Source organism: Carlito syrichta, unplaced genomic scaffold (genome assembly GCF_000164805.1).
Source record: "Carlito syrichta isolate Samal-C Ts95f unplaced genomic scaffold, Tarsius_syrichta-2.0.1 Scaffold93672, whole genome shotgun sequence".
NCBI classification, from domain to species: Eukaryota; Metazoa; Chordata; class Mammalia; order Primates; family Tarsiidae; genus Carlito; species Carlito syrichta.
Window position 1 is genome coordinate 221,287 of NW_007037768.1, and position 14,419 is coordinate 235,705.

General features: G+C 39.8%; 1 protein-coding gene across 1 annotated transcript in view; it reads left to right on the forward strand.

The window, feature by feature from the left end:
• Positions 1-14,419, forward strand: part of ARNTL2 (aryl hydrocarbon receptor nuclear translocator like 2) — a 41,531-nt gene that overhangs the window by 12,764 nt on the left and 14,348 nt on the right. Inside the window, exons 6-9 of the mRNA XM_021713864.1 lie at positions 2,466-2,545; positions 4,317-4,409; positions 6,623-6,740; positions 7,583-7,726. Of these exons, the coding sequence (XP_021569539.1) occupies positions 2,466-2,545; positions 4,317-4,409; positions 6,623-6,740; positions 7,583-7,726 (435 nt within the window). The remainder of the gene's footprint in view (positions 1-2,465; positions 2,546-4,316; positions 4,410-6,622; positions 6,741-7,582; positions 7,727-14,419) is intronic.

The window sequence follows — 14,419 nt, forward strand, 5'->3', positions numbered from 1 at the left end:
CTCTGGGTAACTGGAACTAGAGGTGTGTGCTATCACGCCCAGCAAATTTTTAATTTTATTGGAGAGACGAGGTCTTGCCAAGTTGCTCAGGTTGGTCTCAAAACCCGTGGGCTCAGGCAATTCACTCGCCTCGGCCTCCCAAAGTGCTGAGATTACAGGCTGAGCCACTGAGCTTGAGCCCGGCCTACTCAAGTTATTAACATGTTAATCCTCGACTTCCACATCTGTAAGACAGGGATAATGCATTTGCCTCTTGGAGTTGTTGTTAAGAGTAGAGGATAATTCATAGAAAGTGCTAGCACAGTGTTCACTAATGATGGGGGTAAGACAGTAGTAGTAGTTGTTGTTACTGTCATTTTTTTTAACCCAAGAATATTGTGAGAAAGGTAAGTGATTTGTGTTACCTTGTTTGTTTTTGCCATTGAAGGCAGAGAGCCAAAGGTGGTACCCCACACAGCAGGGTCACAGAATACCAAAGCATGCACTCACAGGCCAACTCTCCTGGCCTTGGGCATTGGCGCTGTTCTTGCTACCCTCGTCTTGTCTTTAGCACATCCTCATTCACCTACCCAGTTAGAGCTCGCCCATGCTGGTTGACTTCCACCAACGGGGATTCCCCAGCTTCCTTCTACTGTGTGTGCTCCACCAACCTGCTGCAGGCCAGACCTGGAAATGTCCTTACCTTGCTCAAAATCGATTTATTGCTGCACCCTGGCCTAGCACTCAGTCTGCACCTTTCCTCCCTTCCTCAACTCCCTCCTACTATAGTCTTTCCAGGCTGCTGGGTAGTAGTAATACTATCCAGAAATCATTTGGGAGAGTTATTTGAGGCCTAGAATGAAGATAAATTCTAACAGAGGACATTTTCTTTTGGCATGCTACAAGTTGAGAAAACTTTATCAAATCATAGCGTGAAGTGGTTTTGGTTTTCTGGTCTCCCCTCTCCCACCTCACCTTGCCAGTACCACTTAGTTAATTGGTTATGTTGGGGCTGCCAATCCACCCAAGGGTCAAGTTGTTAAAATGTCTCAGGGTTACCCTGACTTTCTCTTGCAGTCCCCAGGGAGAGGGGATAGGGTTAGGGAGGATAAGAAATATAAGAGGGAAAATTGATTTACTTCTGGATCACCCTTGCCCTGGGGCTATATCAACCTTGGCTTTGTGGACAGTCCTCTACGCCCCCTTGTGGCCATGAGGGCCTTGCATGTCTAGGTTGGTGGATGCTTTCAGGAGAAATGTCGTTTTCGATCTTTAAGTAGCCCTCTCAGGTCAAATCTTTACCTTGGTTTTGGCTTGATAATTCCTCATCATTTTACCATCTCTTTAGTGGCTTTAGAGACTTTCATATAATACCTCTATGCTAAGGGTCTATGTGTTTTATATATCAGCAGAACAGATGTCTCTGTATTTTCATTAAAGGGGTTTTCTTACTGGAAAATCCCATGACTCCATAAAATTTATTTAGAATTACAGAATATACCCAGTCAGATAATTCATGTGATCAGTTTTAATTTTATTTTGATAATTAAGAAATTATCAAAATAACAAGTCTCCCCTTATCCATGGGGAATACATTCCAAGACCCCCCCCCAGTGGATACCTGAAAGCTTGAATGGCACTGAACCTTATGTATACTGTTTTCTTCCTATACATGCATACCTGTGATAAGTTTAACATATGAATTAGGCACAGTAAGAGATTACCAACAATAACTAATAATAAAATAGAATAATCATAACATACTGGCATAAAAGTTATGTGAACATTGTGTCTCTCTGTCTCTCTCAAAATGTCTCATTATACCATACTCACCTATAGTCAGACCGTGATTGATCCCAGGGGACTACTGCATATTGATTCTTGAGTATAGTTGCATGTACATTTATTATAATGCTTTCATTTTGTTATATTTTTTCTTTCCTTTTTTTTTTGAGTTGGACTCTGTCACCCAGGCTGGAGTACAGTGACATGATCACAGCTACTGTAGCCACAACCTGCTGGGCTCAGGCAATCTTTCTGCATTATCCTTCCAACTAGCTGGAACTACAGGCATGTACCACCATGTCTGGTTAATATTTTGATTTATTATAGAGAAGAGGTTTCACTAAGTTGTCCACACTGGTCTTGAACCCCTGGACTCAGGCAATTCTCTTTTCTCTGTCTCTCAAAGTGATAGGATTACAGGCGTGAGCCACCACACCTGGCTGCTTTCTTTTTATATATAGCTCTTACTCTGTACCTTGGTGTATAAAGGAGTAAGTAGTTACAAGAGTTCACAATTTAAAAGCACATTTTAATCTAGTAATAATGAAGAAAGAAAATGATTACAGATGTGTTAGAATGTGCTAAAATACCAACACCGTCATCACCATTGTCAACAATACCTGCAACTGCGTGGCTGACGTTCATTGAGCACTTCCATTGCCCTCTCTATTTTTGTTAACTTTTGACTTGTTTCTTTTTAGGCATGACAAATTCTTATGTAGGAGATAATTATAGACCTTCATTCATTCAGGAAAATGAGCTCAGACACTTAATCCTTAAGGTAAGTAAAAATATATTTGTCTAAGTTACATATATTTGAATGGGAGGCAGATTTTCTTTAATTTGCTTCCTGGTATAAATATACAGGACTCTTATTTTGCAGCATATTTCCTTTAACATAGAAATTTAAAATATAGAAGTAGTCATGTCTGGTTGGTGTAGACTAATGAAAGTAGAGACAGGACATGCACTTTCCCAAATATGGAGCAAAGCTTGTCTTCAGTGCCAAGTTCTTTATCCTCCCTCATGCAGCTCTCCCTGCATGGTTTCTGTTCCCCATCACCAATACCTCCATCAGAGACTTCCACCTGGGTTCCTACCAGGAACCTGTTCTCTGTAGAAGCCAGTCTCTGCTTACTTAATGAGTTGTTAGTCAGTTCTTTGACATTTCTGTCCTCATCATGTCATATGCATGGCTTTTTAGATCTGCCGGTCTAGCAGTTTATTTGAGATGGAAACGGTCACGTAATTGGCTTATTCAGCCCCTGAGGTGATAAATGTCTGGGTTGTGTGCTGTGTGACTACTTGTCTATAAGCTATCGTCTGATTAAATAGATTCTCTGTCTATGCATTTGTCCATTTTTCTTTTTATTATTTTTCTTTTTATTATTTTATTTGTAGAAACCAATAAAATAGGTCTTGCTCTGTCGCCCATGCTGGAGTGCAGTGGCATGATCATAGCTCACTGCAGCCTTGAACTCCTAGGCTCAAGTACTCCTCCTACCTGAGCCTCCTGAGCAGCTGGGATCATAGGTGTGCGCCATTGCAGCTGGCTAATTTTTTTAGAAAATTGTGTAGAGACAGGGTCTCACTATGTTGTCTAGGCTGTTCTCTAACTTCTGGCCTCGAGCAGTTCTCCCACCTTGACCTCCTAGCTCTGGGATTACAGGCTTGAGTTACCATGCCTGGCCTCTTTTAACTGTATATCGAAAAGCACTCTTATATTTGAACCGCTGAATTTAAATGTAGTATTTCTAGAAGGAATATAAAAGAATTCCTGCAGATAAAAAAGATTTTTAAAGATTGCAAAAATGTAAGGTATACTTCCGAAGCTTTCGCGCCCATTTTTAAGTGTTTTCTTCATCATCATAACTTCATATAACCCTGGTCCTGCCCCTACTGCACATGTCTGCCTGACTCATCTTATGTTTGTTTCCAACTAATAAAAGCTAGTTTAAGGAAATGTAAGTGGGCCTGCCAGACTCCTTCTGTGTGTCCATACATACCTATTTCCATGTAGGTTGCTTCTCAGGGGACTTGTTGGGCAGGCCTTATGGAGTAGCTGATATATTAGAATTTTTAAAACTCTATTTAGAATGAGAGTGATACCTATTCATTTTTGAAAAAGCGTGTAAAGGTGTACAGCAGGATGTCTTCAGTGCTTCCTTGTCCTCAGCCTGTGCAGTCCTTCCACTCACCACACTTACAGGCAATCATCATTATTGATGTGTTTTGATATCTTGACAGAGTTTCCAAATGCAGTATAGTAGAATTTGGTAATTTTAATTTCAGTATCAGGCAATATCTTAACTAAATATTTCATGGCTGAACATTCCATGTCAAAAACATTAATTAGTTTAGACTGGGATTCAATATGATGTTCCTTATACATCTTTTCACTTCTTAAGCAGATTTCTGAAAACTAATTTTACTGGCTCTATGACCACTCTGTTACTTTTACTGCCACAACAGTTTCCTCAAAATCTGAACATGTGTGTGTGTGAGAGAGAAGATATTTTAAAATATTCACTTTTATTTTTTTTAAATCCTAGACTGCAGAAGGCTTCCTATTTGTGGTTGGATGTGAAAGAGGAAAAATTCTCTTCGTTTCTAAGTCAGTCTCCAAAATACTTAATTATGATCAGGTATCCAAAACTGAGGATGTTTTCTACACAGTGTTTAATTTTTCGAATAAACATATTTTGAAGCTCTTTTTCCAAACCCTTTCTTCTCATTGGGATGTGGGATTAGGTTCTGCTAAGTTAGGACTCTGAGGGCAATGGAAAGATGTATAGAAAGAGGACGGATTTTTATTACTGATATTAGTGTTCACTTCCTAACCTTCAGCAAGTTACTTAATGTTACTGAGCCTTAGCTCCTATGTAAAAAGTAGAAATAGTGATTGTACTTGACTCTCAATGTGTAAATATTAATTAAGGTGTCATATTTGAGAACGTCTGGAAAATGTTAGTCCCTTCTCTGTTCATTCCAAGAGACAGGATTATTGTTTTTGTTTGTTTTTTACTTCATTTTTTCTTTTTTTCTGAGTCAGAGTCTCACTCCGTTGCCCAGGCTGGAGTGCAGTGGCCCATTCGTAGTCACTGCAACCTCAACTTGCTGGGCTCAAGCGATTCTTCTGTCTCAGCCTTCCAAATAGCTGGAACAACAGGCGTGTGCCACCATGTCTGGCTACTTTTTTGATTTATTATAGAGACAAGGTCTTGCCATGTTGCTCAGACTGGTCTCGAACCCCTGGGCTCAGACAGTCCTCCTGCCTCTGCTTCCCAAAGTGCTAGAATTACAGGCATGAGCCACCACACCGGGTAGCATTATTGTTTATTATTAAGTTATATGCATTGCATAACAGTTTTTGATCTAGTCTTTGGCAACGTATTCTGAAATACATCTTTTATTTAACTTGCTTGGTAATTACTTTACTTCCTTATTACTGAATACCATTTAATTTAAACCAGCATTGAAACGAATCCAATAGAGTGAATAAACCAGCAGTAGAAATCAGATAGACCACAGCTTTGATCTTGAATAACTCCCATTAGTTCCAGCCTCTTTTCAAGTTTAGGGGAATAAGGTATTCATAAATAATGAGCTAAGTAACAGAAAAGAGGTATTTTGCACCTGTATACAGAAGGATTGAGAATTAGTGAATCATGCAGCTGGCTATACCTGGGGACACAAGACCTGATGATTTCATCTTCTAATTGAAGATGAAGAACACCCTCCACTGCTGAATACACACACAAAGGTAACTGACAATTCAGGGTAGCACGTAAGTTTCAAACTAGTGGCATAGGATCCAGTCCCATTGGGCAGTGACTTGGCATTTCAGAGGCTATTTAAGAGGCTCACTGGCCCCTCAGGAGAATGTTGGAATTCTCATGATGCAGTGTCTGGTCCTCAGCTTCTCAGATTCAGAAATCTGAACTGCTCTAAAGTAGAGAGTTCTGGATACAGACTTATATTAACCATAACACACAATATTTGGTACATAAATCAGATTACTAGTTTGTTTGTCTTTTAGTATGAGATACCTCACTGCTAAACGATCCAGGCTACTTGTATCAGCTGGCCCATCTCTTCTGTTACCTATAGGAATGTGTCCTCGGGTAATGCAGAGGGCTGATCGTTATGGGTTAAGGAACACATTGTACGTGAAGTAGAATGTCTCTGCTAGGTTCATCAGGAGGGGTCTTTAAAATGAGCAGAGAAGGGGAGGAAGACATGCCGGGTTGGGAGAGGAGTCTAGGGAGTAAAAGGCAGATGGCAGGAGTGGCCAGGGATTGGAGTTTGTAAAAAAGGGGTGATGAATTTGAGGAAACCATGTTAGCAAAGGCATAGACCCAGTCATGCTCTGCATATTGGTAGAGTTGAGATGGGAAGTAAGAGGTATTCTGGGTTGGATTTTGTTTGTTGATAGTATGGTAATTTTTTTTTAACAATATAGTCAGTGTCTTTGAGTCATACCATAAAATCACAGATATTCTGTGACTTCCATATTATACCATAATGTAATCTCTTTCCATTTACCAAGTATAAGAAAGTAAATCAGAACAATTTATATGTGAATTTTGGGGATGTTAACAAGAATAACATGATTTAACAGAATATTAGCAATTTGTGTTTATGTATAGTTTGTGTATATCCAGGAATGATTCTGAATATATGTATCACCCTGCTTCTAACACTAAGTTAATATCATGCAGTATAATGGATGTATCTTTGAGCTTGAGAAAAATCAACCTTTAACAACAACAAAAAAAGGATATTTATCATATGTCTGTATCAGGAAATGTAGAAAATTATGGTATTGATTTGAAGTGAATGTCTGCCTTGTGAATAGGCTAGTTTGACTGGACAAAGCTTATTTGACTTCTTACATCCAAAAGATGTTGCCAAAGTAAAGGAACAGCTGTCTTCTTCAGATATTTCACCAAGAGAAAAGCTCATAGATGCCAAAAGTAAGTGCTCAATTCAGCATGCTTATCATTTTATGTAAATATAATTATTACAAGTACAGTAAACATGTTTTTAAAACAGCTAGCTAATGAAAGTTTTATCAAGAGGAGAATCATTTAGTAAACTTTACAGTCGTCAGCCTCAGAGTTTAAAAAAGAAAAGTTATATAGAGAAATTCTATATTTATACAGACATGTAAAAACAAATATATTCCTATGAAGATAATTTATCTGGGGAAAATATGATTGCCTCATATTTGCTGTTTTTCACATGCAAATAAAATCTTTAAAAGAAAGTATCATTTTGGATTTAAAAAATTGCAAAAGTTTTCATTACCTAGCTATATGCTGGGAGATAATTACTCTTTTTCTTATGTGGGTTAGGTCTTCCCAGTATGAAAGACTTTGTATAACTGTGCTTGGGAAGTATAAGTATTCTTTATCTTCCTTGAAAATACTTATTTCCTCTAAAATGGTTAGTGCCCAATAATTATTTTTAATATAAAAATAGTGATCTATGTTGTTGACTGTTGTCACCATTGACTGTTTTCTCAGTTTTTCTTTTAGTTTTTATTTCATTTCATTTAAATTAACTTTATTATCTACCCTATGGGGGGAGACAAAGATAAATGCAAGTATTTATAAGTTGTTAAAATGTGATTGCTCAACAAATACGTTTTTTGGGATGTTTCACTTCAGAGCTTACTATACAGTTATATCATTGCTTTAAATGACTGTTTCTTTTTTTCAATAATCAGTGATCAGAAAATGTTAGGAGATAAATTTCAAAATTATTTGACAGTATTCTTTTCTATCTATTCTCTTGGCCCATTCTGCTATAAAAGCTGGTTTGCAAGTTCACAGTCATTTCCACACTGGAAGGACACGTGTGTATTCTGGCTCAAGACGATCTTTTTTCTGTCGGATAAGGAGTTGTAAAATTGCTGTCAAAGAAGAGCATGAATGTTTACCCAATTCAAAGAAAAAAGGTATCTATCATTTTGAAATGTCAAGTGGTTTATAGCATGGATATAAAATTAATGTCCTAAAATTTTTTCTGTACAGAAAAAATGTATGGTCAAGGCAGATAATAGAGAACAAAAGCACCTGAGAAATTGAGATTGTTTTTAACCCAAATTATTCAGATTGAGCCATCGTATCTTTCAAATGTATAAGATAATTATGTGGTTTTTTGTTGCCCAAGATTTTAATGGTGCTGTTTGAAATTGCAGTTTAGGAATTATCAAATGGGAAAAAATGACTAGAGATGGAAATAAAACTTGTGCTATGAAACTCCATAATTGCTTTTTTTTTTGAGTTGGAGTCTCACTCTGTCACCCAGACTGGAGTGCAGTGGCCGCTCCCAGCCACCGCAGCCTCGCCTGTTGGGCTCCGGCACATAAATGCTTTTTAAAATATAAAAGTTAGATTTTAAAAAACATTCAATAGTACAGGAGTCTGGCTTGATTAATTTTAGTGAAAGTTTCTTAAGATGGTCCACATGGTTTTCATTTTTTATGACATTGTGATTCTGTGTTAAATATTTCATTTCGGTTTTCTTGTGATTCTCTCCTAGATTTGTCTTGCAGATATTTACTTTGTGAATGGACCAAACACTCATCTATTTGACTTAATTGAGAGATTTCATGGACTACAAAATGTCTCATGACTTTTTTTTGCCTAAGAGCATTTTAATCTACTAGGTGTAGGATTCCTTATGCAAATTTCAACATGAGATTTGCTTTCCTGTCCTTTAAAAGGATACTTATGTGGAGCTGCAAAATTCAGTTTATTTACAAGTTTTGGTCAGATTCTTTTTTGACAACTACCTAAAATGATCATTGCTAATACTCTGTGCCAGATCCTGTGCTAAGTGTTTTAATCCTTATGAAGACACTCTTCTTATTTCTGTTTTAGAATCAAGGAGAGGAGTCTTGGAGAGGTTCAGTGACTTGCAGAAAGTCAAATAGGCAAAACTCACACTCAAACTTGAACCTCCTACTCTGTGTCTTCCTGTAAAGAAACAAAAGCAGAAATGAATCAGCGGTCCCAAGTGTGGATCTGTTTGTAAACCCTCAGTTGCTCTCCTCTGGCCCTTGGCTCTGAGTGGTAGAGAGCTGTGTAGTCATCTCTGAGGCTTTCTGGGGATTGACGTCACAGCTGAGCTGGAGGTGAAGAGACTGCGGAACCCAGCTGATGGGGATCCAGTTTTAGCTCTACCCCCTGCTAGCTATGTGACTGTAAGCGAGTTTCTTAGTTCCTCTGAGCTTCAGTGTCCATATCTGTAAAACAGGGATGTTCACGGGGCTCTGTGGTTTAGTGGAGTGCGTAAACGTTAGGTGTGAATCCTAACTCCACCAGTGTTAACTATGTGGCTTAAGATACACTGCTAAATCCTTCTGGGCCTCATTCTCCTCAGCTATAAACTGGGAATAATAGAACCTCCCTCATCGGGTGGTTATTAGGATGATGTGAGTTAGTACATGTCACGTGCTGAGCATGGTTCCTGGCATAGTGACGCTCGATAATGTTAGCAGCTCTCATGGATATTATTGGAAATAATGCACCTGAACTCCTAGGACAGTGCAGAGCACGTGGTAAGTGCCATTGTTGCCCCGCTTCAGAGTGCCTGCTCTCTGTGCCCTCCTTCCCACTCAGTCATCTTAGTCTTAGCAACTAGCTGGGACATGGCCATATAGTGTGGAGACAGTCTCCAAGGACAGGAATATTACATCCGTGGGGATCATCCAAGGAGTCATACTCCAGATAGACCCTAGAAATAGTACCTTTCACTGCTAGGATTTACTAGAGGTGAACCCACAATGTGTTGAGCAGATCCAACCAAATCTACACAAAAGTCCATATGAGGGAAAAACGTGGCAGCCAGCGAGAACCACTGCTTTCGACCGTTTAGTATCAGAAAGCCAGTGCTGCTACCCTAATGTGGCTGAAACTTCTGTTGTGTTGGATGCAAGTTATAAATTGAGTACAAGCAAGAATAGTCAAGCTTTTTAAGTGCTTTAAAGATTACCACATTGATTTGTCTTTCCTCTTGGGAGGAAATTTTCCATGTGGACTTACTGAGTGTTTTAGTCCTATTTGTCTTGGTGCGTGGCTAGTGACCATTGTAACCCTTTACTTCTGTAAAACCTGATTTTTCCCTCTGCCCCATCATCTAACTCTTTACTGCTAAGTCTTGCAACCCTGCAGACTTGACTTTCAGCCTCCTTATTCTTTTCCCCCCACCCTATCTTAATTCTCCCGTCCAACATGAATAAATTTAATTTATCCAGCCTTCTCCATCCGAACACATATATACATTTGAACTAATTTCTATTGAACTTGAAGCTGCTTACATAGGCTGAACTTCTCTCAGAAACTGCTTGGTAAAACCTCATTTTTCTCTACCCAAACCCACCTGTCACCATTTGAACTCTTCCCAAATATCCAGGAGAATTTGAATGTACTGGGGAAATACATTTTTAAGTTATCCTTTTAGACCAGTGGTTCTCAAACTCTAGCCTGCTTTGGAATCACCTGAGAGGATTTTTAAAACACTGATTGAATAGGTCAGGTGTGGGGTCTCAGAATGTGCATATGTAACAAGTTTCCAAGTGTTGCTGATGCTGCCAATCCAGAAAATCCACTTTGAGAACTGCTGCTTTAGACTTTTAAATGTCGGATTCTTGATAGCCAGGGTGGCTCATGCCTGTAATCCCATCATCTTGGGAGGCTGAGGTGGGAGGATTGCTTGATCCCAGGAGTTCGAGACCTGGGTAACATAGTAAGACCCTGTCTCTACAAAAAAAGTTTAAAAATTAGCTGTATGTGGTGGGGCATGCCTGTAGTTTTGGCTACTCAGGAAGCTGAGGCTGGAGGATCACTTGCGCCCAGGGGTTAAGGCCTGCAACCGTGATGGCACCACTGCATTCCAGCCTGGGTGGCAGAGTGAAACTCTTTTAAAGTATCAGATCCTCTGTTACTTGCAGAATGCAAGAGGAGGAGAGAGAGGAGGGTGGAGAAAGAAGGGATGAGCAGCAGTGCTCAAGCCTGGGGCTGAAGTTGTGTTGGTGGAAATTCCTTCCCCACTTGCATTTTCTCACAACTTCTATTACAGTTGTTTTTCTTTTTTTCTTTTTTTTGGAGTCTCACTCCATCGCCCAGGCTGGAGTGCAGTGGCACACTCATGGCCATCCCAGTGTCGACCTGTTGGGCTCCAGTGATCCTTTCGCCTCAGCCTTCCAAGTAGCTGGAACTACAGGTGCACACTACCAGGCCTGTCTAATTTTTGAATTATTGTAGAGACAAGGTCTCACCAAGTTGCCCGGGCTGGTCTTGAACCTGTGGGCTCAGGCAATCTGCTTGCCTCTGCCTCCCAGAGTGCTGGGATTACAGACTGAGCCACCAACCCTGGCCCACAGTTGTATTTCTAAAAGGGTCCTGCACATTGACTCTGCTCAAGTAAAAGTAATAGAGATAAACTTGAGATCATCATCTAACATCATAGGCTCTAATTAAAGCAGAGATGTTAGCTGATCAAAAATTATTTATTGAGTGCCTCTGTGTGCCAGGCACTCTACGAAATGTGAAGGATGCACTGGTGAACAGGCAGGCGAGTCATTGCTCTAGTGTACCTTACATAGAGAGCCCTTATATGATAGAGACAGCTGATAAACACGTACTCCAGTAAATACTTTAGCTTGTGGAAAGGATGATGTGGGTGACTTCTTTGCTGAAAGGATCATAGTTTTGGGATATTGGGAAATTATTTACTCAGTTTTTTGTGCTATCCACTTTGTAACAACTACAGATAACACACTTAAGTTTAATATGCATTATTAATATTTTGTCCATCACTTTCTTAAGTCTAGACAATTTTTTAAAAAAACAAATAATAAGTCAAACCCTGATTTGTAGCTTTACTGACTCTTGGTGTAAATAGTCCTTCTGTGGCTAATTACAAGCTACCCACGTGAGGTCATTGAGCACGGGGTAGGGAAGGGATGCAAGATAACTCACCATTCATGGTATTGTGTTCAAAAAGAAAGAATATTTTTTCAATAAATGTTTATTAAATACACACTCTGTGCCAAACACTGTTCTATATGCTTGGAATGCTGAGGAGGTGGAAGGATCACCAGAGCCCAGCAGGTCGAGGCTGCAGTGGCTGGGAGTGTGCCGCTGCACTCTAGTCTGAGTGAGACTCCAACTCAAAAAAAAAAGAACTTCAAATCACTATTTCAAAAGTGTTTAAACAAGATTTTTAAAATAAGCATATGAGGGGGACCCCAAAATCCTGGAATTTATAAAAAATGGTGTATGCTTTCTAATTTAAACTTCAAAGTACTCTCTGTTTAATACAATACACCTATCAAGATGCTTTTCGGACTGCTTAAAATGGTTTTTGAATTTGTGAACTTTGATACCTTTTAATGGTTCTGCTGTTTTTTTGTTTCACCTCTTCCACGTGGGCAAAACATTTCCCTTAGAGGATTTTTTCATCTGGGGAAACAAAAAAGTCACTCGGGGTGAATAGGGAGGGTGAGTCATTGGGACCATACTGTTTTTTGTCAGTGCAGTATGGTCAGGTGTGTTGTCATGGTGGAAGAACCAGTTGCCTGTTTGCCACAGTTCAGGATGTTTTTTCCTCAGTGCAGCCTCTCACAATAATGCGCGCTGGTACACTGATGCTGATGGGTTTTCTAGAACAATTATGTACCAGGGGGAAGCCTGTACTACAAGGGACCGACCCTCCAAAAAATAATTCTGTTTTTTTGGGGGGGAGGTCCCACCTTGTAGTTAATAATATTGCCCTCACTAAATAATATGTATAATAATTTATAAAGAACAAAAACATTTTACTTTTTTATTTTTATTTTTTAGTCAAAGTCTCTGTCGCCTAGACTGGAGTACAGTGGCATGGTCATGGCTACTGCAGCCCAATCTGCTGTGCTCAGGCGATCCTTCTGCCTCAGCTTTCCAAGTAGCTGGAACTACAGACCTGTGCCACCACGCCTGGCTAATTTTTTTTTAATTGTAGAGATGAGGTCTTTCCATGTTTCCCAGGCTGGTCTTGAATCCCTGGGCTCAGGCATTTTACTATTAATAAATACAATAAAAATCCTTTAAAAATTGTTTTTCATCTTTTGTTTTTATATTTTTAATTTCAGTTTTTGGTTTTACAGTAAACAGTACAGTAGTAGATGTATGTATGTAGCTTATACATTTTTATAGCATACAAAGAAAATAATATTTGAAGATTATTCCTTTGGAGAATGGAGAAAAAAACAGATGAGCCTGGGTTGCCCCTGAGAACATCCCTGAACTTTTAGTAGACCTCTAGACTGGTAGTATGGAAGAATGTTTTCGTGTTGTATAGGCCCCTGGGAGCGAAGTGACCATTGCCATCCCTGCAGTTGATTATGAAATGCCAAAGCAAACACCCTGGGTGTACCCCCCTTTAGGACTTCATATTAATACTGCAGGAGGGTCAGGACATGTAGACAAGCTGGGAAAACCTCAAGAAACATTTCAAAAGCTCTATTCCTCAATATGACCGACCCTTCAGGATGATCCATGGAGACATGAAAGAGTTAAGCAGGCAGCTTGATGACGTGCTTCTCTACCGCAATGAAAGTTTAATTCTGGATTGTTAAGTGCCCAGTATGGAAGCCATGATTGAACCCGACAAGCCTGTGACTTGGGCACCTACCCAGATAGCTCCGAAAATTCACTAGACTCATGTGTACATAACAATCACACAGACCGTCAGTTGGAAACCGTAGAGAATGCAAATCAGTAGACCCTGGACCACTAATGCACAGTCCCACCTCTTTCCCTGATACCTTCCTCTCACTTGAGTTCCAAGTATCCACCTTTGGTAATCCATCAGTAATCCTGAGCTTTTCTTATGTTTGTTGCCCTTTCCACACTGTTTTGAAATTATTTTTTTATATACTCGCCTCCTTCTCTAGAATGAGTGCTTCATTTCTCTCTGTGGTCTCTGGCACAGTAGACACTCAAACATTTACTGAAGGTATAAGTGATCATCCTGTCACCTTTGGTTCTGGGTTGGTTGACTGACCACATAACCACTCTCAGATCTACAAGAACAATTAAGAGTCCAGTGAATGAATATACATCATTGTGTTTTTGTTTCATTCAGGGAAGCAATTTCAGTAATTTTAAAGATTGTATCCCAAGCAAATGCTATGGACTGAATTGTGTCTTTAAAATTCATGTGATGGAGCCTTAACCCCAAACATGATGGCATTTGGAGATCAGGCCTTTGAGAGAGAATTAGGTTTGGATGAGGTCATGAAGGGTAGGGGCTTCATAATCCTTACTAAGGATTAGTGCCCTTAAAAGACACCAGGAAGCTTATCCCTCTGTGTGCACACATAGAACAGGGAAAGGCCTTGTGAGCACACACAAAACAGTGGCTATCTGCAAGCCAGGAAGAGAGCCCATACCAGAACCCAGCCCTGCTGACACCCTGCTTGGACTTCTAGCCTGCAGAGCTGTGAGAAGATAGGTTTCTGTTGTTCAAGCCCCCCGCTCTGTGCTGTTTTGTTATGGCAGCCCTAGCTAAGACAGCAAACAACTTGGACCATTTTCTGTACCATAATTCTCATGAGAAGTGAGTCTGAAAAGGCTCTGAAGTTAGAACCAGAGGAATCGGG